This window comes from Artibeus jamaicensis, unplaced genomic scaffold (genome assembly GCF_021234435.1).
Source record: "Artibeus jamaicensis isolate MK-2021 breed Jamaican fruit bat unplaced genomic scaffold, CSHL_Jam_final contig_402, whole genome shotgun sequence".
Lineage (NCBI taxonomy): Eukaryota > Metazoa > Chordata > Mammalia > Chiroptera > Phyllostomidae > Artibeus > Artibeus jamaicensis.
In genome coordinates, this window is record NW_026521818.1 from 5609442 (window position 1) to 5636879 (window position 27438).

Below are 27438 nucleotides of genomic sequence, written 5' to 3' on the forward strand. Positions count from 1 at the left end.
TTTTAAGAATGGTTGTATTTAGCTTGTTATTGTTCTTTCCTGGAAGATTGTCTCCCCCACCACTGCTGACATAAAATTCAATGTCAGTGTAAGAACCTCCAAATTGTAAAAAACCTTTATGAGTTTATTTGAAACAAACAAAGGACACACCTAAAAGCCAGATCTCAACAGAGAAAAGTGCTTCCCCGAATGACAATTTGCGGTACATCTGGAATTCAGGAGGGAATGTAAGGAAGATTACATGAAGGTGGGAGAGATCAAGGCCAAGAATTCTCTATAATCGGATTACAGCATAGCTAACAAGATTATGTGCTCTCTTGAGGGTTGGCTATGCTTCCAAGGGGTTTGAGAAGGAGGCAAAGCAAAGGCGTGTCAATCTAGGTGCACAAAGACATTGGGCAGGTGAAGGTAAACATTTTATAGGCCTGGGGTGTGACTATCCACCACGACCTTCCCAGTTAGAAATTTAAGATCAGCTCACCCTGTGAGGCTACTTGCATCAAGATTGATTAGAGAACCCCTTTTTCATCCACAGAGACATATGGTTTTTAAAGTCCTTGTACAGACACTAGTGGATTTTCCTCTTTTATGTCAACCCTTTGGGGCAAAAAGGGTGGAAAGCACTGTCCCCACTACACAGACGTGGAAACAGAATGAGTAATTGTAAATGATCTTCCCAAGTGAGGCAACAGACTGTCTTCTACAACTCTTTGTCCTCATATGACCTTACAATTTTTCTTATTAAATCCATTTTTCCCTTTTAAATAATTTCCAAGAAAATGAATCATTATTGTTTATTTTATGTATGGAGAATTTATGCGGTATTGATTGGTTCTTTGCAAAGCTGTATATGTATTTAACCCACTTAATCACCCTTCAGTTTTTGTGAAGTATTATTCCTGTATTTTCCAAGAGCATAAACTGAATAAATTAATATGTTATAAAGTCAGGTATAGAACTCATGTTATCTAACTGCAAGGTTTTTTTTATTTCCCTAAATTGAAAGTATTAAAAAAAAAACTGCAAGTCATCAATACACAGGAAAAGTAGTGGTTATGTTTGGAAACTATGTATTTAGCCTATTAATTACCTGACAAAGTCCTAGTATATCAGTCTTAATAGTTATACCTACTCCAACATTCTGGGTTGAAATAAATGAATTTTCAGGATATTGTCACTAGAAAAAGATTTCAGAAAGAGAATTTAGGTGTTATTTTGCTTGTTTGTTTGTTTGGTTTTTGCCCTAGTCTCCACAGAGTTATACCATGGTTGATATTCTGAATAAGAAAACTCAGAGCATATCTGAATTTGTAAAGACTATTGTGTCAAAAATTATCCATTGATTCAATCATCTACAATGAAGATCTATAAAATATGATTTCTAAAAAGGATAATTAGTCACTATAACGAGAGCCGTTTTTATGTGCCCATTGGGACACCCGCAGTGGCGGGGCATTGTACCACACATGAATTCCTGTCCTCTGCACAACGTGTATAAAGGTAGGTCTCGATACACGTACGTTTTATAGACCAGATAACTAGGGGTCCAGTAACTACCATTAGGTCACTCAGTTTATATTATATCTAACAACAACAAAATGATGGTTATATGAGATTGGACTCAGGTATGTCGGATTCCGAAGCCTGTGATATTTCTACCGTCTCATGCTGCTGCTATGTAAGCAGATGCCAATACTCTGAATGGACCATTTTGTCCACCAGGGCAATGTTTGCTTAACTCAAACATTGATACATATATAGTTGTTGCTCAACCTGGATATTTTAAATACATCTCTTTATGCAGTTTATCTGGCTGTATGTGAAGAAATCATACACTTTGATTTGGACTAGATGTATCGTCTACTTCTTCTAGAAGCTTGGCTGTGAAGGGAAAGATAAAGGTGAGGTCGAAAGGGACACAGGATGACTGGAGGCCTGTTTATTAGTTTGAGCTGACACACGGAGAACACACTAACTGACCGGCAGGAAGGAGGCCACTAGATGGAGAAGCAGGAGGTATCGTGTGAGAGGCACTTACGTTTCTAAGAGTAAAATCCCAGAGAAGCCGCAGAAGAAATAAGATCTAAGTCAGATAAAAGGATTTGTTTAAGACAGAAAAAGTTTCTGTCTTCCTCAGAAGCAAAAAGAGTCTTGATGCAAAAGGATCAAAGGAGATAGAGTAGTCACAAAATTTGGTGGAAAAAAAGAACAAAGTTAGAGGAGTTACTGTCAGGGTTGGGAACTCAGTCTGCCCTACTTGCAAATGAATAACTCACCTCACTACACTTCCGTGGATGTTTGGATACTATATGAGACTGAGTCAGAGAGACCGGCCTTTGCTATGTCATGGGCATCAGCAAATTTGTGTCATTTCCCCTTGCCTTTCACATTCCACGGGGGCAGCACAGTAGCCTCGGAGGGACTCCTGGCCATGGCATGGGGCGTGTTCTGGGAGAGGAAGTATGCCAAGTGGCCATAAACTGGCAAATGGACAAAGAAATGTACCATGGAATTCAATCACCAATGAAAAGATACGTTCCTTTGATATGCAGTACAACATAGATGAACCTCAAAAACATTATGCTCTGTGAAAAAACCAGGCAGGAAAGACTATACATATTGCCATACAATGTGTATAGTCTTTCTGGTAGGCACAAATTTCTAGAGATAGAAAGCAAAGCAGTGGGTTTGCCGAGGGCTGGAAATGGGAGTGTGTTGGAGGAGGGAAGAGTGTGAGAGGTTTAAGTCGTTCATTCAAGCTTTTGTTTTCCCAATGTTGCTGTGGAAGAGAAATTCATTTTCTAACAATGGCTAGAAGACAGTGGAATAGGGTGTTTGAGGAAGGAAGTGGTGAAGTTTGAAAGTGGGAATGTGAGAACAGAAAAAAGCAAAAATAAGGTCTTTCGAGGAGCCTGCAGGTTTGCTGAGGCCGGAGGCCACGCTGCGGAGGGTCTGGCCTGTGCTGGCTTACACTGCGCGCTGAACCACTCCTGTCTCTGCGCAGTTTTGACGGCGCCTTTTCCCCTCAGTTTGTATCCTGTTTTGGGTTGTCCCCTTGATCTTTCTCCTGAGTTCCTCTTCCTCTTTCCATCCCGGAAACATGGATGGATGGGAGCAAGAAAAACTAATGCCAGTTTGGAGTCTACTGAAATGAGAAAGAGAATGTGAAGGACCAAAAAGGGCAGGCACAACGGGAAAGGGGAGTGGAAATGGATTGGAGAGCTGCTCAGAGAAAGAAACGTGGGCAGTGTGCAGGGAGAAGGGAGACAGGGAGGGAGAAATCGATGCTGACTAGCACGGTTGGTAAATCAGTTCACAGAAGGAAGGAGGGGAAGCAAGACTGAGAGTTGAAAGGACCCTGAGTTCATTTAATGATAGATTGATTTAGACATGCCTATGATACGTATTGGTGAAAATGTCTAGCAGACTGTTGAAAATGCTGTTTTCATCTCCATGGCGATGGCAGTTGCCAGTGTGGCTGAAGTCACAGCAGAGCGTCCAATTTACCTAGGGGTAATGCAGGAAAACTTTAGGAAAGGATAAATATCACAAACATAATTTTGAAGAAGTGAGAAACATAAGAACATAATCAATATAATTTCTTTTGAAATAAGGTGAGAAATAAAAGTAAAACTAAACTGTGGTGTTAAAAAATGTAAGACTCAGTGTAAAAATGTAAGGACAACCAAGAAAATATTATCATAGAAAGTAGATTACAAAAGAAGGGAGTGAAGGAGGAGTTATTTAGAAGAGGCCAAGGAGACTTCTGGCATCCTGGTAATATTTTATATCTTGGGCTGGGTGGTAGTGACACCAGATATTAGCTTTGTGATTAACTGCACACCCGCGTTTTCTGCACTTTTCTGTGTATACATAATTTAGCACAGGCACAAATGTGAATAAGTGAGGCCACAAGTCAGACATGGTAGCCAAAGAACTAAACATGTCCAGGTTCATAAGCATTTTGGAATAGAACTCTTTCTTTAAAGCGCAGATTTGATCAGGTCAGCGCAGAAAGCTGCTCACTAATTTTGGTTCAAGTCAGTTCTTTTAGACACAACAAACCAAGTCACTGACCGTCTGGCCTCACCGTACAACTTGAGCCTCACCACTCATTTTATTCCCATCTCACTGCCATGGTCGCCAGAATGCATTGACGTCACCCTCAAAGGGCTCGTGGTCTGGAAGAGGGAAAGTAAAAATGCAATACAGACCCTAATATTACTTTGTAATGCTACCACCAGCTCCCTAAAAAATATATTAGAGACGACCAGGAGATTAAAAAGTAAATAAATAATGAGAAGGGACTGAAAAAATATACAGATCATCATTTCACAAAAGACGTATCCAAAGATACTTTGTATTTGTAAGAAGTTGGCCACGAATTTGGCCGTATTTACGAGGGGGTGATAAATGATATAATCGGGGCACACACACAATACGTGGCACACAAAATATGGGAGTCTTCAAGGTCAGAAATGGCTTCAGGGAGAAGTAGCATCTTTTGAGCCACATTTCAAGTGAGAAGTCACAAATTATCAGGTAAAGAGTAGAGGGGGGACAAAGTGGCGTCCAAGGTAAGGGTCAGCTGTGAGCCTCTTAGTCTCCATTTCAGAAGCCATTCTAGACTGCAAACAAGCGGTTGCTAGGTATTTGTCAAATAAGTGGTTAAATAAACAATGTGCCCTTGGGCAATTTATATAAATCTTTGGGTCAGACTTTTAATTTACAGCAGGCGAGAACCGCACTAGGAGCCCCTAGCCTCCATTCGCCTGTCTGCAGTTTGATCTGGCCTCCCCTCTTTCTGTGCTGCCCACTCCCTGGCCAGCACCTGCACTGATTCCACAGTTCCCTCCTTCTCTCCCTAGCTTTCCAGTTCAACAGACGGCAATGGTGATTTTGGAACTGTTTTCTTAAGTGTATGAATTTAATAAGTTCTTGGAAAAAAGCATCAGTATGGACCAAGAGACCATCAATGAAATGAGAAAAAGCAGTGAATGAGGCTTATGAAAGAGTGGTGGATTTAAACAGAAACAGGAATTCATCGTAATGCAACTTTTTGTATGTAACAGCATAATGAAGTATTAGCAGTCTTTAAGACTAGATTCCTGAAATTCATATTATTTGGGGATCTTATCCTATGTTATTTGATCATTTAGTACACGTTTTCATAAGACCAATTTCTCACACAGACCTACAGCCATCTAATAACAATAATATCTCCATCTGAGAGAAGGCTGCCATTGGTGGGGAGAGCAGTAGGCTGCAAATGTACGTGCCAGGAAGTCTGAGGGCCTTGGGCTGTGATCTGATTAGAGCTCTTCAGCTGCATTGCCTGTGGTAACTGCATAGCTAGAGATATGCTCAATTCAATTTGCAGCAATTAAGGTGACAGAAGCAAATGCACCAAAGTCATATTTTAAAGCAGATCCATGGAGAGAAATAGGCATCGCCTGGGTTTTCTCATTCTGCATTTTAACATGATGAGAAGGAAAATAGCCCCAACCCTGGAGAAGGGGAGCACGTGGGCCGACACAGCCGGCAGCGGAGGGGAGAGGCACAGTGTGGAGGAGAAGGCCTGTGGGGGCCGCAGAGTCACGGCCTGGGGGCCCAGGGGGACACGCCCAGTTGTGCTGCCGTGCCAGATCTCCAGATGCTGGCTAGAGCGGTTGGCCACTGACTGAGGGACCTGTAGGAACGGGGGTCCCAGGGCGGCATTTGGGGCCATGTTGTGATTAAAATCCTAGGTGTGATTCTAGTTGTTATCACTGAGTCTTCTAGCCCAGCCCTCCTAGAACTACGGGCAATTATGTGGCATAGCAACAAACTACATGGCCCGGGGCCTTTGGAAGTGATCTTAAAATGCCGGTAGCATTGCAGCTGCCTTCTTTATTGTGTTACAAAGCATGAAAAGGAAATCAGTTTATTAAATCTGAAGAGAAATATAGCCATAAGTATGTTTAAATAAAGAACCAAAAATACCAGTGAAAAAATATCCCTGTGTTTTTACAGCTCTGAAAACACGACCAGGATTGAACATTTTATTGCTTCTAAAAACTGAAGACCTAAACCCTTGACTGTATATGCATAGTTCAATTTCATTGGTAATTTTTTTAAATTATAGCTAAATTTTAGGGAGGAACTTGTGTTGCTTGGAACAAATACTATTCTATTTTGATAAATTTGAATCACTTTGATTTTGTCCAAAACAAGTTTCTAAGACAATTCATGTTATTACAATGTTATCTAGAAACTAGGTAACTGAGTTTCTTCCTGAGGCCAGCAGCAGCCCTTCCACCTACTGCATTTGGCCTTGGGAAGCATCTCTGTGGCTGTTCTCCCACAGGATCCATGGCCAGTGTACGAGAAGGGCCCCCCAAAAACCTGGAATTATCTTCTGGAGGACGGGCCTCTTGTAGTACAGGCTTCCCCTGCGAGGTGAGTGTTCTAGGAACCCTTCTGTATCAGTCAGTGCACCAGCGGGCATATTGTGAGAGGCTGTGATTAGTTTTGGTGAATTTTTTTTGAAGACTCTTTCAGTGTGTTTGCCCATTTCATGATTAGTGATTCACAAGTGCACCTGCCTGCACCATGCTGAGTGTTCAGCAGTTTTTGGCTAAAAATGTCATGACCCTGATGCCCCACCCTCCCTATTCATCCGATCTCACCCCAGCAACTTTTTTTGTTTGTTTCTCCGGATGAAAGAAGTCCTCAAAGGGATGTGGAAGAGGTGAAACAAAAAGACGACAGAAGCACTAAAAGGCTCCAAAATCAATGAGTTCAAAAACTGTTCTGAGCAGTGAAAAAACATCCCAATACGTGTATTGCATCAAATGGAGAGCACTTTGAAGGTGATTGAAGTTGAAACATGTAAGAATAGACACACACTTTTTAATAAAAGAATTCCAGGGTGTTTTGAGGTCCCCCTTGTACTTGCAATGAGCATCACTTCCTTGAGTGCTTTTCTTGCCTAGCATAAGGAACACGGGTAAAGGAGTTGTTCAGGTGTCCAAAGTCTGAAATTTTTTGGCATCATTTACTTGGTTATTAGTATTGATTCCACAAATATTTATTGACTGCCTGCTACAAGAAAGGCTTGGAGCTGGACTCTGTGAGTGATCAAAGCAACAATCCAATGAGAAGCTAAGAATTTCGCCACCACACCCTGCAAAAGGCATTGACTCCACACATCTCCTGTAGCCGTGCTACTGAAAGGAAGAGAAAAAGATTGCTAAACTTTGTTTTCCTTTGCTTGATCACTAGTATCTTCACTGACAATCTAAGCTGTAAGTTATAAACTTGCGTTTGCACCTTGAGACGTTCACTGTTACTGATCTTTCTAGTCAGTCACAGATGGCCTGAGGGGCAGCTCAACTTATAAAATATTTAAAATTGAGTGTCTGAGTGCCAGAAACCTAACTCTGTGACACTCTGGTGAGCACGTCAACAGGGAACAAAACTTTCAGAAGAAGGAGCCTGGGAGAGAAGCCGTGGAACTCTGACCATAGGGCCAAGCTGTGGTGTGCAGAGTTCACACCGAGATGCGGCCGGGAAGGGGCCCGCATTCTGTGCCCCTGACCCACACGTCTCCTCTAGGGACAGTTCTGCCAACACAATGAATAAACCCTTTGGCTGTACAAACCTTAACATAATGTGTATTACATATATGATGATGCTTTTGTTAATAACTTCTCCACTATCTGTGGTCTCATATGGACAAGATCCAAATCTTATTCTTTATATATGTGCAGCAAGTATTAGCTCACATGAGACAAATACTGATTGATCATCATACCCCACCATCATGCTCTAATTTGCACTATAGTCCTTGGTCCTTTTTTCCTTCCCTTTTCTTCCCTTCCCTTCCCTTTTCTGCTTTTCTTTCATCTTTCTTTTTTTAATCCTCACTCAAGGATATGTTTATTGATTTTAGAGAGAGATCGAGAGGGAGGGGGAGGGAAAGAGAGAGAAAAAACATTGATGTGAGAAACACAGATGTGAGAGAGAAATAGTGATCAGTTGTCTCCTGTGTGTGCCCAGTCAAGAGATCAAACCTGCAACCTAGGCATGTGCCCTGACTGGGAATCGAACAGGTGACCCTTCGGTTCTCAGGGCAGTACTCAATCCACTGAGCCACACCAGCCAGAGCTTATTTTTGTGATTTCTGTTCCATTCTGCATTCCTCAATCTTTATTCCCTATTGTGAAGACATTTTACAATTTTTCAATTCAACTTTTAACTCCAGCTACTTTTAGAACTTACAACTTCTTGCTAAAATATTTTTTCCAAAAAGGAAAAATACTTCTGGAAAAACATGTATGTTTTTGATGAGTTAACATTAAAGAAAAAATTTCAATGCAAAATTATGAAAGTTGTTGAAGTGTTGTCTCTTTTACATTTTGAATTGACCTTTTTCACACATCTTTACCACAAACTTTTTATTAGTTGAAAACATCTTATGCAAATTGGCAACAGTGCTATCTATAACATCTTTTCTCTTGAAATTTCAGTAAGATAGAAATAGCAAAAAAAGTAGTTTTCTATTCTTCCCAAATATTCCTTTAGGAATGGACAGAAACTAGGACAGAAAAAGTGAAAACTCACAGACAATGTAACAAAACTAGGTGACCAGGTAGCCCCATGAAGCCTTAAATACAAGTGAGTGAGGACAAACTGATGACAATTCCAAAAGCCACGTGGTGTCAGCCTCTCTGAAAGAGGGAGCAAAGGGAAGCAAGAAGACATGCGATGAACCTAAGAATCAAGAACACTCATCTCTAAGATCTCCAAATCGTTGGGAGGCAGGAGGGGCCAATACAAGAAAAACAGCTGAAATCATGAGGGCTTTTGCCACCCAAATTCCTGAGACCTGCAAAGGCCGTGCTCACTGTGAGGTCTGAGGCAACTAAGGCATTCAACGCCCTGTGGACTCCTGAAACTAATACCTGAAGCCCCTTGAGGGAAAAGCCCCATATTTAGGCGCAACTGCTAGAAAGAGACTCCAATATTCAAAGCAAAGATGGTAGAAGCAAGGGAATGAATTTCCAGGTAGAGGAGATCTCAGAAAGTATGAAGTCATATTTTTAATGCTTCATGAAACAAACAAAACAGAAGGCTGAGGGCCATGAAACTAGAAAAGATATCCTGGCCCATCACTCTGTCAAAAGAATGAAGGTACAAACCTCCCATTATAAAAAATAAAGTAAGTCACAGGGATGTAATGTACAGCATAGGGAAAACAGTCAATATTATTGAAATTACTTTGCACAGTGACAAATGGTTAACTAGACTTATTGTGGTGATCACATCATAATGACTATAAATGTCAAATCACTATGTTGTACACCTAAAACTAATATAATATTGTATGTCAATTATATTTTAATCTTAAAAAAGAAAACCAATTTGCCTTAAAAATAAGCAGCAACAGAGAGATGTCTCAGTTCCAATATAAAATAATAATAGAGCACAGAAAATAAGAAACAAAATAAGATTCATTCAGGTAGTGAAAGTGTACCAGGAGGATGTGCCCACAAATTGATTAAACTATACCTTAATACTGCAAAATAAACTTAAAGAAAGTCATAGAAGAGCAGTGTAAATCAAAAGTTGAAAACTCTTATGTGTGTATAACCTCACAAACTGAATAAGAAAACTAAAGCAGTGGAAGAAAATAAATATAAAGCATTCTAATTTAGGAAAACATTCCTGAAATTAAAAAGAAAAAGCCCTTAACTTGAAAGAAAAATGATTTCCCCTCATTTATGCAAAAAGAGCAAGCCATTTATTTGGCAAAGAACACCAGATGGAGGAAAGAGGGAGTGAGGAGAAAGGCAGAGAGGGAAAGAGAACTTATTTGGACACGGATTCAAACAAATGACAAATTTTACCATGTCCAAGACAATTGGAAATTTGAAACACTGCATTTTAGATATTAAAAAATTATTGTAATTTATAGATATAATGACATTGTAGTTATGATTTTAAAAGACCCTTTATCATTTAGATATCCTAAATACTTATGAATGAAATTATATGATATCTGCCCTGGCTGGTGTAGATCAGTGGATTGAGCATGGGCCTGAAAACTAAGGGATCGCAGTTCGATTCCCAGTCAGGGCACATGCCTGGGTTGCAGGCCTGTTCCCAGCAGGGGACGCACAAGAGGCAACCACTCTTGTGGTTTCTCTCCCTCTCTCCTTCCCTTCACCTCTAAAGATAAATTTTAAAAAATAAAAGAAGAAATTATATGATATCTGATATTTGCTTCAAAGTCACAAAGGAGGGGATGTAATTAATTGAATAGATAAAACCACATTGGTCAGGAATTAATAACTTTTGAAGCTGTGTGGCAATAATATGGAATGGTTTATGGCATATTGTCTAATTTGTATATATTTAAAATGATTCAAAATACAAAGTTTAAAAAATAAAGAATTTTTGTCCTAAAAGAATAAACACTTCTAGCCTAAGCAAAATAAATAATTTTATTTTAATTGACTTATATTTTTATGACTGATTGAGGTTTATTTATTTTCATTTCTTTATATAATGTTAATAGAAAATAAATTCTTTAATTTTCCTAAATAAACCAAAAGATTTCTAGAGTGCCAGTTTATGGAAGTCTTATTCTTGGTGTAATGTGGCCTGTTTAACACTCATTTAATTAACCTCTTTTAGTATCCACTCAATTGAATGCATGTGCCTGAGAAGCATTTCATGTTTTGTTTTTTATGTTTTTGATTTTTTGTTTTTAGGATTGTGGAAAAGGGATATTACAGCGAACGAGATGCTGCAGATGCTGTTAAGCAAATCCTGGAGGCCGTTGCTGTAAGTATGAAGTGACAGCTGTAGTGTAACTCCTGCTGATATCTCTTTCTTTTTACAGAATCTCATTGAAGAAGTATATCTCTGTGGCAAGCCATAAAATTTTACAAAGAAACCATATGATATATTTGCGAGAAAATTTGTTCAATAAATTTGTATTTTTTCTGTTGCCTATTCAGACTCTTAAAGATGTAGCGCCATGTATGCAATGCCATACATGTGTTAAAATGTGTTCTATCCTGTTATCATGAAATCAAATCAGACTTTGGTGCCTATAGTTGTTATTCTCTCTCTCTCTCAAGTTTGTTCCTTCATTTTTTTTTTGTTGCTTGTTAGGAAGGTGTAGGAAGGTTGTATGTGATAAATATAAGCCTTAGAACATTGAGATAATTGCTTTTTCTTTCAGGACAAGAAATGAGTGAATTGGAAAAATTCTGACAATTTAATTACTTTAAAGGTTGAAATATAATTAACTTTTTAAAGTGGAATAAAGTTTTGTAAGTTAGTGATGGAAACATGCACGCACATTTACAAAAATATATAATTTTGAGAAGCTCGTTTGGATTGAATTAATAAGGAAATATTTGCCTAGCATAAAGCAGACTCCACTGGTAGAAAACATCCATATATAAATGATGTCTACCATGTGCTGAGACACTTTGGTGACTCATTTATTGAATATAAAGCCAGAACAAATGATTCTCTGAACAAACAGGGTGGGGACTCAAGGGGAGATATTTATCAGGATCAGTTAGGGATAAATCTACATAAACTATACCCCAAATTAAGACCTGTTCTATTTTTCAGAGCCTATTACCGCACTAAAATCATTATTCAATATCTTGAGAAATCAATCACAGTGATGCAAGCACATGTACTGTGAATTTTACCCACAACCAAAATGGGAAGGAGGGAGGAGGAAAGGCAGGCAGGAAGGACAGTAAGACCCTGTTATCTAACTTATGAGGCAATGACAAGAGACAACAACTTTCACAGTCTTTGTGCAGGGCTGCTGAAAATAGATCTCTGGTTTAACCAAAGCATTGTAAAGCTATCAACACCAAGCTCAACTGGCTTTCTAGCCCAGTCTTCCCAAATGATCTCTTCCTTTAGAAGTGTTTTGGTCTTTTGTTCTAGTGGGGAATACAAAGTTTCAATGGGAGGTGGAGACAAACTGAAGAGAATGCCATAGAATTTTACTCTAAATATACAATGCAGCTCCTATTTATATGAATACTGACTATCAAATGCATATTCTCACCATACTCAAAAGAACCACTTCATTCCCTTTTTTGTAATCAATCACAGTATATTTACGATCCCTGGTTTCCTAAGCTTTCCACCTAAGGAATGATTTTTAACTCTTTCATTTAAGGTGATGATTTTTAACTCATCACCTTCTCTCCTCACATTCACCTTCCAACTTTGGTTGACTCTTCCTTCGAATGTCCTTGAACCTCACCTTGCTCCATCTCCTGCTATGACTTGTGCTGGCGTGCCTTTTAGAAAACAATCAAAAACACTTCTACTTGTTTTCAATTCCTATCTTTAAATAAAGAAGTCTAGAATCCTCTTTTGCCACTATTGTTTTTATTTTGTCACTTCTGAATTCAATAATGGCAGTCTTCTGTTTTTATTAAATACCCCCTTAACATTTATTTTTCGGTACTATATACTATAGATTATTCAAGTAAACTTGCTGGCAGTGACCCACAATCTTTCAGAGCCTATTACCAAAACTGGGCAGGCAGCTGGAATAGCAGTTAGGAGTACTTTGAAAATCAAACAGAGCTGGGTTCAGTGTCTGGATGTGTGAGCTTTGGTGCATCACCAAACACCTGCGTGCCCCACTTCCCTCCTGTGAAATAGGCATAACAACAAACTTAACAGGGTGGAAAAGACTAGTGAGATAGGTCTGGGAGCCACAGTACTGTTCCAAAGAGAGGCAAAAGAAGATAAGCAACTTCAAATTCAATATATTCATTTAAAGGAGTATTACATGTTGTTAATCTATATATACATACCTACTCACCAGCTAAACAACTAAGACAAAAACAAATGACAGTAGTAGGTGCTCAATAAATCTTTACTGAATAAATGAATGAAAACATATCAAAATTGTTGTAAATAGGCACTGTTCTAAATATATTTTGTCTCTCCAGGGGATGGTACATTTGCTGAATGTTCTTACTATAATTTGTCAACTCAGCTCATATGAAGCAAACTTATGTAACTTGCTTCCATTCATCAGATTCTTTTCTGCTCCCTTACTATCACTAAATTCTTTTCCTGTCTTTCTAAACTCACCTTTTTCAATATGTTCTTCCTCATTGCTTCCATCCATTTAGGTCAGCCCTTGGTTCTTTGGGCTTATCACAGTAGGTGTGCTTCAACTTAGTGGTATCTTGGGTAGCTGACTGAGAATACCCTATTTTCATTCATGAATGAGAGATGGATGTTTTCAGCATCAGAATTTTCCTTCTATTGTCGTTACACCAATTAAGAAATAAAAGGTCCCCCAACTGGTTGCTACGTAGGGGTACCCTACGTAGAGTGTCTAGAACTCTATTCCAGGTCTGCAAGATGGATTGAGTAGTCTACTGTCATTTATAAATTTAAAACAAAAAATGTTATTTTACCTACTCACAAAGCTCCAATTTAAGAAGTACGTGGCCATATTCAATTAAAACATTCTTTGAACCCTGGCTGGTGTGGCTCAGTGGATTGAGCAATGACCTGCTAACCATAAGGTCACCAGTTCAATTCCCAGTCAGGGCACATGCCTGAGTTTCAGGCCAGGTCCTCAGTAGGGGGCACACAAGAGGCAACCACACATTGATGTTTCTCTCCCTTTCTTTCTCCTTCCCTTCCACCTCTATCTAAAAATAAATAAAACCTTAAAATGAACAAAAACAAAATATTCTTTGAAAGAAGTTTTACAAAAAATCAAACTTTCTCTGATTGCTGCAACTAAGGGTTAAAAAATTAAAGTAACTTCTCTAAGTGATTCACAGGTATAAAGCAAGCCATTTAAAACTTGTGAGAAGTGGCTGACATTTATAAAATAGTTTATTGTCAATTACATAGCTATAGATAGCTATAAAAATAGGGCAGCTGGGAATCAGTGATACATCTCACAGTTCCTCTGGATCACGCACTTAGGAGACTATATCTATACTGGTGTTTGAAAGCACAGAAGCAAAATGCTTAAAGATTGAAACATTCTTGGGAAACATGCTACAGGTATAATTATACCCCTCAGGTAGCAAATCTTGCAGTCCTTCTTTTTCCTCCTCACTCATCCCAATTCTTTCTGCAAATATTTCACAAAATTTATCTGACTGTAATCTTGTTCCTTCTGCTTTTTAGCTTTAAATAACATTTTTGAAAGCTTGCAAAATGAATTTGGAAGGCGTTTTTCCCTTTGGGTTTGAATTCATTCAGTTAGTCTTTGAGGACAGGTCCTTAACCCTTCTTGAGTGTTTTCTATCTTCTTGAAATGAATCCCGGGTAGTCCCATGTTAAAAGGTCTGGGTCAGTCTAGACACTCTGGAAGAGTCATCATGTCCTCATCTGTCATAATGCACAATGTCACACCCTAAAGCCCTCCTTTTCCATTTACTTACAAAGATAACCAAGAAATATGTCATCCTCTCAGACATCACTGTCACCATCACCTTCAGTTCTTTCCTTGTCACCGCTGACACCCTGCTGTCTCTCTATTTACAAAAAGAAATCACTGTCCCCTCTTTTTCCCACACTTGGTGCCTTCCCTCTTTCTAGCTATAGTTCCCTTGGGAACATCTTAATGTCAAAGCCATGACTTCAGAGCCTGGACAAATTTGTACATGACTGAATGTACTAAAATACAAGGAAATGGTTGAAAACTATTGTATATAGTCAGCTATCCCAGCACAGAGATTTGGGGTTAGAATTGCTTTAAATATTGTAATGATGTGGGTCAAGAATTACAAACAAAAGCATCTAATTATTTAAAGTTATGGAATCCAATATGGTATCTGAACAGTGAAGAAAAACAGTGAATAAACACAATTATAAGGATGCAGAAAAAGATGAAGTAGTAGAGGCCCCTTTGGGTAAAACTTTATAAATCTGTAACCCCCCCTACAAAAAAAAAAAAGATTTAGCCCATCGGAGAATCAGTTGATAAAGAATTGATGACTAGATATTGAAGAACTGCAAATCCTAAAGCTGAACACTAAAGTAAGGTATCGTGGATGTGGGAACTGCAGAAAGCGGCCTCCCCTCAGACTGGGGAAACAGAGAAGAGGTCGAGATAATAAAACCTGCAGGTTTGTAGGAAGTGCTGTAGAGGCTCGCCGTTGTGCTGGTGCTGCCATCTCAGTCTGCACTCAAAGGAGTTGGCCATGAAGCAAACCTTTGAGAACGCTGCTCTGGCCCGCTAGTGCTGACGTCACTGAGGAGGGACCCTGGGATTGGTTCTATGCGCACTGGAATGACTAAAAACTGGCATCAGCATCTGCTACTGCATGCAGCATGAAAAAGTGTTTATAGGCTGCACAGAGAGAACAATCAGAAAGACAGACTCAGAAAGCAAGGGGGATGAAGCCGCCCCTTTGTGCCCTTCCAGCCTCCCACTCTCAGCCTCGTGTCTGCTCTTGGCAGAGACAAACAAGAAGCCAGCGCAAAGTATGGCTGCCAATTCAAATCCCAGCTCCACAAAGTGGATTATAGAAGGGTGGGTTTAAAGTTTAGAGACATTAGCTTAATAAATAGTATAGGAATTTATTTGAAAACAAAAATCTCAAAGTTTCTGTTTTTATTTATAAAGTTTTCTAAAATGTTCATAGTCTTTATTATTGTGTGCGAAATGGCTCTAGAGGTCAATGAAGTTGAAACAAGTGCCATGGCATTGAAATAAATTACTATCTCTATATGGTATATGTACTATTCTTGACATTTATAGATTTAATATGTGCATATATGCATACACACACACACACACACACACACACACACACACACACACAGTGTTCAGCTTTATATTATCTGACACATTTAAGTCATCTTCCACCTGACCTCTCTCTCATTCCTTATTGGCAGAACCGGTCTACCTTTGTAATTCTCCCTTGCAGCTGAGCAAAGACATGTGACCTGATCCTCACCAATGAGTTCTAATGGGCAGGCTCCTTGTGAGTTCTAGGAAAAGATTCCTCCCCTTAATGAAAGGAGACCTGAGGGAGGAGAGGCCATTTCTGTCTTTCACGGGCATATGTGAGTCTGCATATGACACCGGGAACAGCTTTTGCTGCCTTCTGATTAAGAAGAGAAACATAACTATGTTGAAGAAGACAGAGAAAAAATAGGCAAGGAATTCTCCTGCTTGATATCTCATAGAGTTAATAAATTTCTTAATATTTCTGGCACTTTGAATCATAAGTCCTGTTACTTAAAGCAATAAGATACTGACTTCTTCTTGAATAAACTTTTGAGTATATGCCAACAATGATTCTGTAGCCAGAGAGAGCTGTGTAATTTTCCATCCGTCAACTCACAACGTTAAGGTCAGACTCCTGGATGAAAGATTCTGGTACCATGGATTTCTGAAAATTGAATTTCACTGACTATCAAATGCACACCCACAGTCTGATAAGTCAGACCTGAGTATGATTTGAAAGCACAGTGAGGTTGAAGGTTATTAACAATACACTTGCTTCTGACACTTGTTCTTTGTTTTTGTGAATATTGTTTCTGCTTAGGTCCACTTAGTGTCAGAAAAAGATTCTAAGAGTTCAATGAACTAATAAGAGGCTAGAACAGAAAATGTTGGATTTGTGTTGTTTGTTTTAGGTTTTTCAGTTACCGTGGTATTTGCATTCCTTTCTGGGAGGATTCTGTCTCTTGTTACTCACATTTGAACATGGATCTCTGGAATATGGATATTAATGCCAGGCTCCTAACATGGAAACACTATAAAGATTCTTTTGCCAGCAAAAAGTAAAAGTGGTTATGCATTCTTATTAAGAACTGAGAGATCACATTTATCAGAGAAGAAATAACAAACAGTTCTATTAATGTTCCAATATTTTTATTTCTAAACAGGATAAGCTGATTAGCAGCTCAGTCAAAACAGATATTTTATCCGAAAAAAATTTGGAACAAAAGAAAATCTACATTATGGAAATTATAACAATATTATGAAACTGGAGATCTAAAAATAATTCCTGGGAAGGAGTTATCTTTTTCATTAAGTGTTTCTGTAGATCATTATTGACAATAATAATGATATCAAAAGTTTATCAAGTTATAAGTGGCATTCTTTCTTTTAAATTTTAGAAGAATCACAATAAATTCTTGAACATATATCTAGGAATTTTCCAATTACTACACAAAAACTACTATGTCAATTATTACATTCTTAATTATTTTGTTGTTTTAGGGTTTTGTAGCCCTTCCATTTAGCCATTAATTGAGACTTTAGTATGTGCCAGAATCTTGGATCCAGAGATCAAGAAGCATACCAGGTGATAGGACAGATAGACACATATAGACATACGGTTAAAAAATTACATATGTGAGCCAGTTGGTACATTTTACAGATTCGAAGGCATTAGAGAGGATGAAAAATATTCAATATGTCAGCAGAATCTTGCCAGAGGTAATTGGGTTTTAAATTAAAAATTGTTTAACAGGCAGCTGAAAATGTAAGAAGGGGAATCCCACGAATACTCTTTTTCTCCCACAAATCTTTAGGGAATGTAATAGACTAAAGATGCAAAGGCACGAATATTGATAGAAAGTGAAGTACACATAGTGGTAACTGGGGCTGGAGGGAGGGGCAGGGACCTGTCCTGAGGGGACTTACATGACTAGTGGAAGAGGTTCGTGTGATTCTGAAGATGAGGAGACCCTGGGCAACTTATGCTGCAGGACCATTAACCTGATGGCAGCATGAAATCCAAATGCCATGAGGCTAGTGAAGAGGCCTGCAGGACTGGCGGGCACAGAAACATGGACAGGGCCCCCTGTAGCACCTATTCTGAATGGGAGCTTACAAGGAAGAGGTAGGGTAGACAACCAGACCTTAATCAAGGTGAAAGGGCTATTCTAAAGGTAAAGTCAGCAGGGCAACATTGTCCTGTATTCAGGGAGCTCTAGTTGGAGAGGTAAGGGATGAGGCGGACTCCTGTGATGGGGCTGGAAACTGGCAACCCCTAGCCAGGCCTGCCTTTCCAGACAGGCCAATGAGCAACTTCACCTAATTCTCCAGGGTGGAGGTCTTAGTTGCCTCCATTTCCCAGACTCTCTTGCAGCTACATATAGTCATGTGACTAAGTTCTAGATCACAAAAAATAAGTAGAAGTACCCTGAGGGACTTCCAGGAAGTCTCTGGATCGTCCTTTATACTCTGCTAGAAACACAGAAGTGATGGCTGAGTTCAAGCATTCACTGTGGAGCCATGAGACTACTGTTCAACCCTGGTGACCATCAGAGAGCTGGAGGGACCTGGCTTCCATGCTGTGGAGCCAGCACCATGTCTAGACCACCAGCCCCTATACCTGACTAGTGTGACAGAGAAATAATCTTACTTGACCATAAAAAAAAGAATATGAAAATGTCCAGTCAAAAGATAAAAACATCTGAATAGAGGCATGGTTTGTGATTCTATGAATGAAAAATGCTAACAAACTAAGCCCCGACTTCCCCTTGGACCTTCACTGTCAGCATTCATGAGTGTTACATTTACAAAGACTTAGAGATTATGAAAATAACCTCAAGTGGGGAACATCCAGATAGAGAATTTAAAGGATTGATAAGAACTTCTCATCCAAGTTCCTCGCCTTTGTTACCTCTTCCCACCTCTCTGTCTATGTGTTCTCTGAGGTTTTATTCCCTTCTTTTCTCTCCAGTCTCACAGTTCCTCAGATGACCTCTTTTTCTTCATTTTCTCTTCTTCTGCTACATTTTTTCTTTCTATGCTCTCTTCTTCCCTCTCCTCTAGCTGAGAACTAACAATGAATAAAACAACAACAGAAAAAATGGCAAATGTTTTAAAAGACCAACCAAAGCCTCCAGACCAGGATAACTGTTCACAACATACAGCATACATTGCAAGGCCTGAGGAGAGCTATAGAAAAAAAAACCAAATAGGGGCACAATCTCTGCCAGCAAGGATTTAATGAGAAATAGAGGGTAGAAAGTTAACATCTACGTAATCTTTCTTAAGAGGAAATGCCTTGAGATTGTCTTTGCTTCAGCAACAACCCACCGAAGTACCACAGACATGAGGTTCCTGAATAGATGTGACCTGTGTTTTGTTTGGTCCTTGGATTATGGTTGTCAGAAACTTGTTCACAGCTGTTGCATCAGGTTTCAGTTGAATGGGGAATGAGATTCACAGAATCGTTCCCTTGGAGCAGAAGAACCGGGGAACCTCAGATAAGGGTGGGATATACTGTCTACTTAATGGTAGCGACGTGAAGGAAAAGCACAAGAAAGGGAACCAAATGTATTACTCAAGAAGTGCTCACAGGGTCCCTCAGGAAAGGCATGCACTGTTTCTGCTTCTATAGATGAGCTAAGATTAATGTGAATAAAGCAGAAGAAAAAAGATGGGGATGTAAGCTGTTAGGGAACACAGTTTTAAATATTCTAACAAGTTTTAATTATGTTTAAAGAATGCTTATCCCAAGCAGGTGTTTTAGACCATGAAATGAAGGATATTATCATATTATCAGAATACCTTTTTAAATTTTTAATGAATCATATTCTAACTGGTAATTTGGCCTGAATTCCCCGTTTTCCTTTCTCTGACACCATATCATATATAGATATACATATATACCCCCCCACACACGTACATATATATACTGTCCCTCTGACATCAAATGCTCTGAAAAGCTTAAATTCAGAAAAAGCTGAGCAGAGAATTTTACCACCTACAATGGGCTCTGCAGTTTCATACTGATAGTTTTTTTGTAACAGCTTCTACTTTTCTGGAACAAGGGAAGGACTCTCAGCTGGAAAGATTCCTTTGACAATGACTCTCTTTTAAGAAAGGATGATTGTGTGGGAATTGGGAAGGTGATGTGGTTAGAGGATGAGCAGGTATCCTCTCCTTGTATGTGTGCTGCTCTCCAAAGAGGGGAGAGCAACTAAGGTTAGACTCTAGTTAACTGTTTCTATGCTGTTCTTTCACTGATTATTTATTGCATGGGGGGTAGGACCAAAAAATTATTTCCTTGCTTTTCTGTAAGTGTTGTCTGCCCTAAAGCTGATGTGTTTCCTGTTTTGAGGGAATAAGATCCTATTTTGTATTACTTGGAGCAACATGAACCTACTACTTATGATGTCTTTGACCCATTAAAAAATGGATTTTTATTTTGGGAATGGCTAATTTAGACATAGTGTTGAAAAATAATTCTGTTAAAAACAACAACAACAGAATACCAGGGACTGGGTGGCTTAAACAATAAGCATGTGTTTCTTACAGTTCTAGAAGCTGGAAGGCCAGGCCATGTTGCCAGCGTGGTCAGACTCTCACTGAGGGCTCTGGTTCTGGCTCACAGCCCACTGCCTTGCTGCTGTGTCCTCACACGATGGGGGTGGGGGAGGGTCACCTCTGACCGCTTCCTTTTCTTATAAGGGGACCAATCCCATCGTGGGGGTGTCACCCTCAGGACTTCATCTAAATCTATGTGCATTCAAAGACTTCAGCTGTAAATAAATCTCACTGTGGGTTAGGGCTTCAACATATGGATTCTGGAGGGACCAAAACAGTCAGTCCAGAGCACCAGTCCCAATGTATGAGATGCCAGCAGGATGCCCAGACAGTGTGACTATAAACAACAACAACACAAACAAAAAACACTCCACACAATTTCCGATGCATTGAAGGGGAATCTTCACCTTAATCTGTCTGTCTGCTCACTCTCTGTTTCCCCCTCTCTCAACCTCTCGTCCTTTCTCCTTCTTCTACTTCTTCTGCTCCTTAATCCCCACCAGTCTTTACCTGGTAAATTTCAAAGAATGATCACCATGCGAGCATCCAAAGTAATGCAAACTTTGGATTTACAATGCAATGTATGCAGTGCTAGACATCTTCACACTGCTTGTTAGCTGTTTTTGCCTACTTTAAAGAAAGATTTTGGTAACCACTAGAGGTTTCAAAATGTTCTGTTGACCTGAGACAAGATTACCTTTCTTCATTCCAGTGTCCTAGTGCTCACTTTGTAATTCTGCCTCCTGTAAATGTAAATTAAGGCACCTCTGTACAAGATCCTTTTTATTTTTAGCCCATGAAAGAAGTATGGCATAATTCTAGTTCATTTTTCATGTCATATATTTAATATTAATTTCTCATGACTTCATACTTCCCTGTTTTCTCCATACTACTTATTTTGCCTAAAGTTTATAGAGCCTGTTCTGATCATTTTTGAAGGAAATATTTTTCTAAATATCATAAATCCATAAAATCTTACTGGAATATTAGGTTTCTGCCTACTATATTATAAGCTGTTGGTAGATTAAAAAGAGAGCTATTTATTTGTGCTCTGGACACTTAAATTAGTCAAAACTTAGATTTTATTAATAAAATATTGTAATTGTTTTTAAAGTTATGTATAAGTTGCATAATTATATTGCCAAAGATAAGAAAATGAGTGGTTTACATACAAAGCTTGGAATGTAGACAAGGGGGAGTCACATTTAACTGTCCTTTTTTTTAAAGATTTTATTTATTTATTTTAGACAGTGGGGAAGGGAGGGAGAAATAGAGGAAGAGAAACATCAATGTGTGGTTGCCTCTTGTGCACCCCCTAATGGGGACCTGACCTGGCCTGCAAGCCAGGCATGTGCCCTGACTGTGAATGGAACCAGCTACCCTTTGGTTCCCAGGCCAGTGCTCAATCCACTGAGCCACACCACCCAGGGCTGTCCTTGGTTTTTTTGATGTGGCAGCAAAAATATAACTTTCACCTATAAATTTGGTGCCACACACCCACATTGGTATCTCTGTGGTCATCAGTTTGCCCCACTTTACTTGGAACATTTGCGGTCCTTCTTGATTTGTAAGACAGCAGCATACATCATATCACAGCATTTCTCCACTTAACCCTCCAGTGTCTCCCATCACATTTTCCCTCTTTGTGTGGCCCTCAAAGTGCTGTCTGAAAATCCTCTTTGCTGACCTCGTGATCCTGTCTCTACAGGGGCCCTTGTTCATAGCACCCCACTTCACTGATGGTGCGCCAGTGACGCTCCTCCAGCATGAGAAGCTCTAGTTCACAGAATGTTGAATTCTTCTTTGAAACTAAAATATAAGTTCTCTGAGGTCGTGGACCTCATTGTGCTATGTCCAACATTCATTATGGTTCTGGACACATATTGGGCATTTCATAAATATTTGTTAGATGAATTGACTGACCAAAGATGGTTCACTGCTTAATTTACCTTTTCCTTCATGCATTCATTCAACAACCAGATGACCTATATTTACTGAGTACATATTTAGTCCCTACCACTGTGGAGTCACTAAAAGACACATGACACTTGTATGCCAAGAGTGTATATTTATATTCTTTAGGATACCATTTGCTAACTGCAAAATAATGTGCCTATTAGTTTTTTATTTCTGAATAACAAATGACTACAAAGTTAGCAACTTAAAAGAACTCACTGTCTCACAGGTCTGTATGTTGGAAGTTCAGTGAGCTCTACTGGGTTCTCTGCTTAGAGTCTCACAAGGTGGAAACCAAGCTGCTGGTCAGCTGGGCTCCTAACTGGAGGCTCTGGAGAAGAATCTCCTCCATAGCCCGTTCAGGTTGTTGGACAAACCCATTTGCAGGTGGTTGTATGACCGAGGTCACTGTCTCCTCTCATCAGCCAGGGGCCGCTCTCGGCTCCTGCAGGCTGTCTGCATCCCCTGGCTCATGCCTCCCCCCATGTCAAAGTCAGCTGCTAGAGTCCAGACTTCTTTTTCTGCTGCCAAAGAAAACGCCCTGCTTTTCAAGGGCACGTGTTATTTGATTATGCCTACCTAAATAATCTCCTTTTTGTCATTTTATAGAGTCATAGGAATGTTCCTCATCATATTCATAGGTACTATCCATACTCAAAGGGGGGTGCACTTAATATAAGAGCAAATTTCGTAGAGGGGTTACACATAGAGCTCTGCCTTTACACAGAGTGTGATGCATTCGTTTCCTGATATAATGCATTTAACCTAATTAACCCAAATAGGATAAACTTGAATGTCACTTGTTTTCAGATCTTTCAGAGATTCATTTGCTGACAAGCGTTTTGGCTCGTTTGCTTGTATTTTAGAGTGTGGCAGTTATTCTGGGTTCTCATGCTCTTTTTTCTATTATTTTGTCCTTGTTTGTATGTTTGGACATCAATTCTGTTATTTTAGAGCATGAACCACAGTATTTTTAAACATTTTCAAAACTTCACTGGCCAGTGTGGCTCAGTTAGAGCCTTGTTCCATAAACCAAGAGGTTGTGGGTTCAATTCCCAGTCAGGGCGCATGCCTGGGTTGCAGGTTCTGTCCCTCATTGGAGAGCGTCTGATCCATGCGAGAGGCGACTGATTGATGTTTCTCTCTCGCACTGAAGTTTCTTCCCCTCTCTCTCTTCCTTCCTTCCCCTCTCCCTAAAGTCAATGAACATGTCTTTAGGTGAAGATTAAATAAATACATACATATTTTCAAAGCTATTTGCCATATTTTAGAGATGAAGCTCAGATGTAGGTCATGATCAAAAAGAAGGAATGTTGGCTGTGGCCGAGGCCATGTGTGGCATCTTGGCACAGAAATATAGAAATATGCAATATGCTTATACATATTTGTTTTTTCATGTTGCTCTCTGACTTACTTTTTGTCCCTCTAACAATATGCCTTGGTAATCTTTCCATTTATGTATTTAGTTTTTATTGCTGTATAACAAGCTACCACAAGCTTAAAAGCTTAAAAAAGCACCCATTTATTATCCCGCTGTTCTGCAGGTCAGAAGTGAGGCATGAGGTGACCGACTAGATCCTCCCAGTTTCGGAATCAAGGGGTCAGCAGGGCTGCCTTTCTCTCTGGAGGCTTTGGGGAGAACCTGCTTTCAAGCTCAGGCAGTTGGTTGGCAGAATTCCATTCCTTTTGGTTGCCTTGCCACTATGGCCTGCTCCATCTTCAAACCTACAGCGGTACCTCAAATCCTTTTCATACTCGGGAATCTCTTTGACTGGCTCATCTGTCTTCCTCTTCTGCTTTTAAAGGCTCATACATTTACATCAAGCCCATCTGGATAATCTAGGATAATCTCTGCATTTCAAGGTCGAAGGGATTAGTAACCAACTACATCTGCACAGTCCCTTTGGCCACGTTCCATAGCATTTTCACAGTCTCGGGATTGTACAGGAACCAACGCAGTTAAAACTCCCAGTCTAGGCTTAACAATGCTGCCAGGCACCTTTCTTATTGGCCTTTAGGATTCTGGGTATTTTCCATTTCGGGCTGTCCAAAACCCATTCATTGAAGCAGTCTTGTAGAATTTTGATCATTTTCCTCACCCTCTCTTTAAATCCAAGCAGGTGAGACATTTGGGTTCTGTGACTCCCTTGCCCATTTCTGAGAGAACTTTTGGAACCTAATTTAAGGTCCTACCTGCACCTTCATTCACCTGTAATAAATTTGGAATCTAACTACATATATTTGTTTTCATTTTTATATTTTTCTATTCCTGAGAGATGTAAGTTCAAAATTTCACTGAGTCTCCTTTCTTCCCTTGACTCCCATAGCATTTCCTACCCCTGGTGGGTTATGGTTATTTATATGTGGACTTGTCTTCTGAAGTGGGCGTGTCATCTCTAGTCTGGGAATAATGACCTACTCATCTGTATCTGTCATCCTTTTCATCTGCCCCCTACCTGCCTCGCACACACTCCATGTGCCCTTCCCTGTTCATGGCAGCTAACAGGTACAATAGCTGTTCATTGACTTGAATCAGACTGTTTACAGATGTTGTTTAGGATCCCAGTGTTTTAAATGCTAGGAATATTTTGGAACTGGCTTTGTATGCATGGTGTCTAAAAGACAATAGGACTTCAAGTACATTTAATAATTCCAGAAACTGTTAAATCACATTACTTTTTAAAATCACATTACTTTTTAAAATGATAGTGCTAACCCAACTCTGCAGGAGAGTACTTTTCAAGGAACAGATGATTTTAAAATCTAAGTAAATAAACAGGGCATATTCATCTATGGTTGGGAAAAGATATCTAACTTCATACAACTTGACACGGTGATAGATACATGGGAAAGTCCACATTGAAAAATGTCATCTCTCACAGATATACTTTGCATTCTAATCTCAGTTTCCACTTCTCAAAATTTAAACTTGAATCACTTACACTTCCATGAATAATATGCTGATTGTGCCATAGGTTCTGACCGTCAGTGTGATTTATCCTTTGAAATGTTCCCTTGAATGTTGGAACTGATCCCAAACCACAGTATGTAACTTTTAAATTATCTTCTCATGCCTGTGAAACCACTGTGACAGAAACTTAGCCACACCGAAGGCTTATTGGCCTTGGATCCTGCAGAATTCTAGAAATGCCATCTTATTTTATGTTATGTCACAGGGCGAGCCTCATTACACACTGATTCACAATGTTCATTCCTTCTGTTCATTTATGTAATGGGCCATTTAGTAAAGGGGCTAAATGCTTACGCTCTATTTTGCTAGAAATCTGAAAAAAGACACTGTCTTAAAAGGAATATACAACTGGACTACATGTGATTAAAACCTAATAACTATCTCAGTAACTATTTAATAACACCCATTACTTATTTAATACCACCCATTACTACCATGTGTTATTAAACACTTACTGTGGACCAGACTTTAAAAGATTTATGTGCATTATTTCACTTAACCCTCATGCCTATAAAGCTATGGGTGTCATTATACTCATTTCACAAACGAGGAAACTGAGACTCGGAGAGCTGAGGCAACTTTTTCCAGATCACACAGCTGGTCCATGGCAGAATCAGGATTAGAATGCACAATAAAAAATGACTGCAGAGTGTACGCTCTTAATCCCTCTGCTGCCTGCCTTCCCCCACTGTGCCCTGCTGCAGGCTGCGTTGGGCTCAAAGCCACACACACCAACTGAGCAGACCTAGCACCAACTGCAGGAGATGTGAGAGCTTGCACTGAAACAGGACACATGCGATGCATGCACTTGAAAGTTCACATGTAGCAGGCACAGAGTCACACGTTTTTTAAAGACACAGGCGTGTTGCAGCAGGTGTGCCTGTTTGTCTCCCTCTGCTTTTCTGTCCCCACACTTGGTTCTTGAACACCACTTACAGGACAGAACGAAAGAGAATCACTGTGTGTGCTAGATTTAAAAATCCGCCTCAAGTAAATTAAGAATGTGTACAGATGCATATTCTATTGTTTTTAGGACAAGAGTAGGTGGGAATAATAATAGCTCCACAGGTGTATCTCTTCCAGGTGCAGTCAGCTCTGCGACTTTATCAATATCCAGAATAATGGTAGCATCAAACATTGAACATGCTTAATGGGATACAATAGTAGGAAACTGGGTAGAAGACTTAATTCAATTTTTTGTAACCAAATTCAACTTGCATTCAGTTATTGTGTTTCTTCACAAGAAGTTGCCCCTTTATGCCATTTTAGGGCATCAGAAATGTAGCGCAAGATTCAAGGGCCGATTGTTTAGACTGACCTTTGCCAGCACGCACAGCTCCAGAGTCTGCTGTGGACCAGGCTGACTCTCAACAGCAACTCCCTGCACTTTCACAATGCGGACACCTACCAGCTCCTCCTTTGACATTTTGTGGAACAGATCTTTTCCTCCCTCAAATTGAAGTACAGCAACATATAGAGAGATGTAGAGAGCGCAGCATGGAAGAATTCAAAACTTCATTCCTTCATCCAACTTTCTTTAAGTAACAGAAGGGATGATACATATAGACTAAAAGGAATTAACATGGTTTGTTATGACAGAATAACCATGAAAGGAAAATTTGATAAACTGGATTCCTTTAACGTTTAAAACTGCTTCATGAAAGACAATGTCAAGATCATTTTAATACAAGCCATGGACTGGGAAAAAATATTTGCAAAAGGTACATCTGATAAACAACTGTTGTCTAAAATACATAAAATCTCTTAAAACTTAACAGTAAGAAAACATACAACTGGACTTAAAAATGGGCCAAAGATCTTAATATATATCTCACCAGAGAAGCTGTACATATGGAAAATAAGCATATGAAAAGGTGCTCCACATCACTGGTCATCGGGAAATGCAAATCAAAGCAACACTGAGATACCACTACACAACTGTTAGAAAGGCCAAAATCCAGAACACTGCTGGTTAGGATGTAAAGCAACAAGACTCTTCATGTATTGCAAAATGCTTCAGCTACTTTAGAAGACAGTTTGGCAATTTCTTACAAAACTAAATACACTCTTAATCATAAGATCCAGCAGGAGTTAAAAACATGTTCACACAAAACCCCGCACATGAATGTATATAGCAGGTTTAAATATTATTGTCAAAACTTGCAAGTAATCAAAATGTCCTTCAGCAGGTGAGTAGGTA

The 27438-nt window shown here is 39.5% G+C and overlaps 1 protein-coding gene across 2 annotated transcripts in view; it reads left to right on the forward strand.

The window, feature by feature from the left end:
* Nucleotides 1–27438, forward strand: part of CAMK4 (calcium/calmodulin dependent protein kinase IV) — a 206262-nt gene that overhangs the window by 119562 nt on the left and 59262 nt on the right. The window contains exons 1-2 of one of the 2 annotated variants that reach the window (XM_053665324.1): nt 6806–6870; nt 10758–10830. In XM_053665324.1, the coding sequence (XP_053521299.1) occupies nt 6869–6870; nt 10758–10830 (75 nt within the window). In that variant the 5' untranslated portion in view covers nt 6806–6868. Of the gene's footprint in view, nt 1–6805; nt 6871–10757; nt 10831–27438 lie in introns of those variants that run through there. The other variant, XM_037167062.2, reaches the window with a different exon arrangement.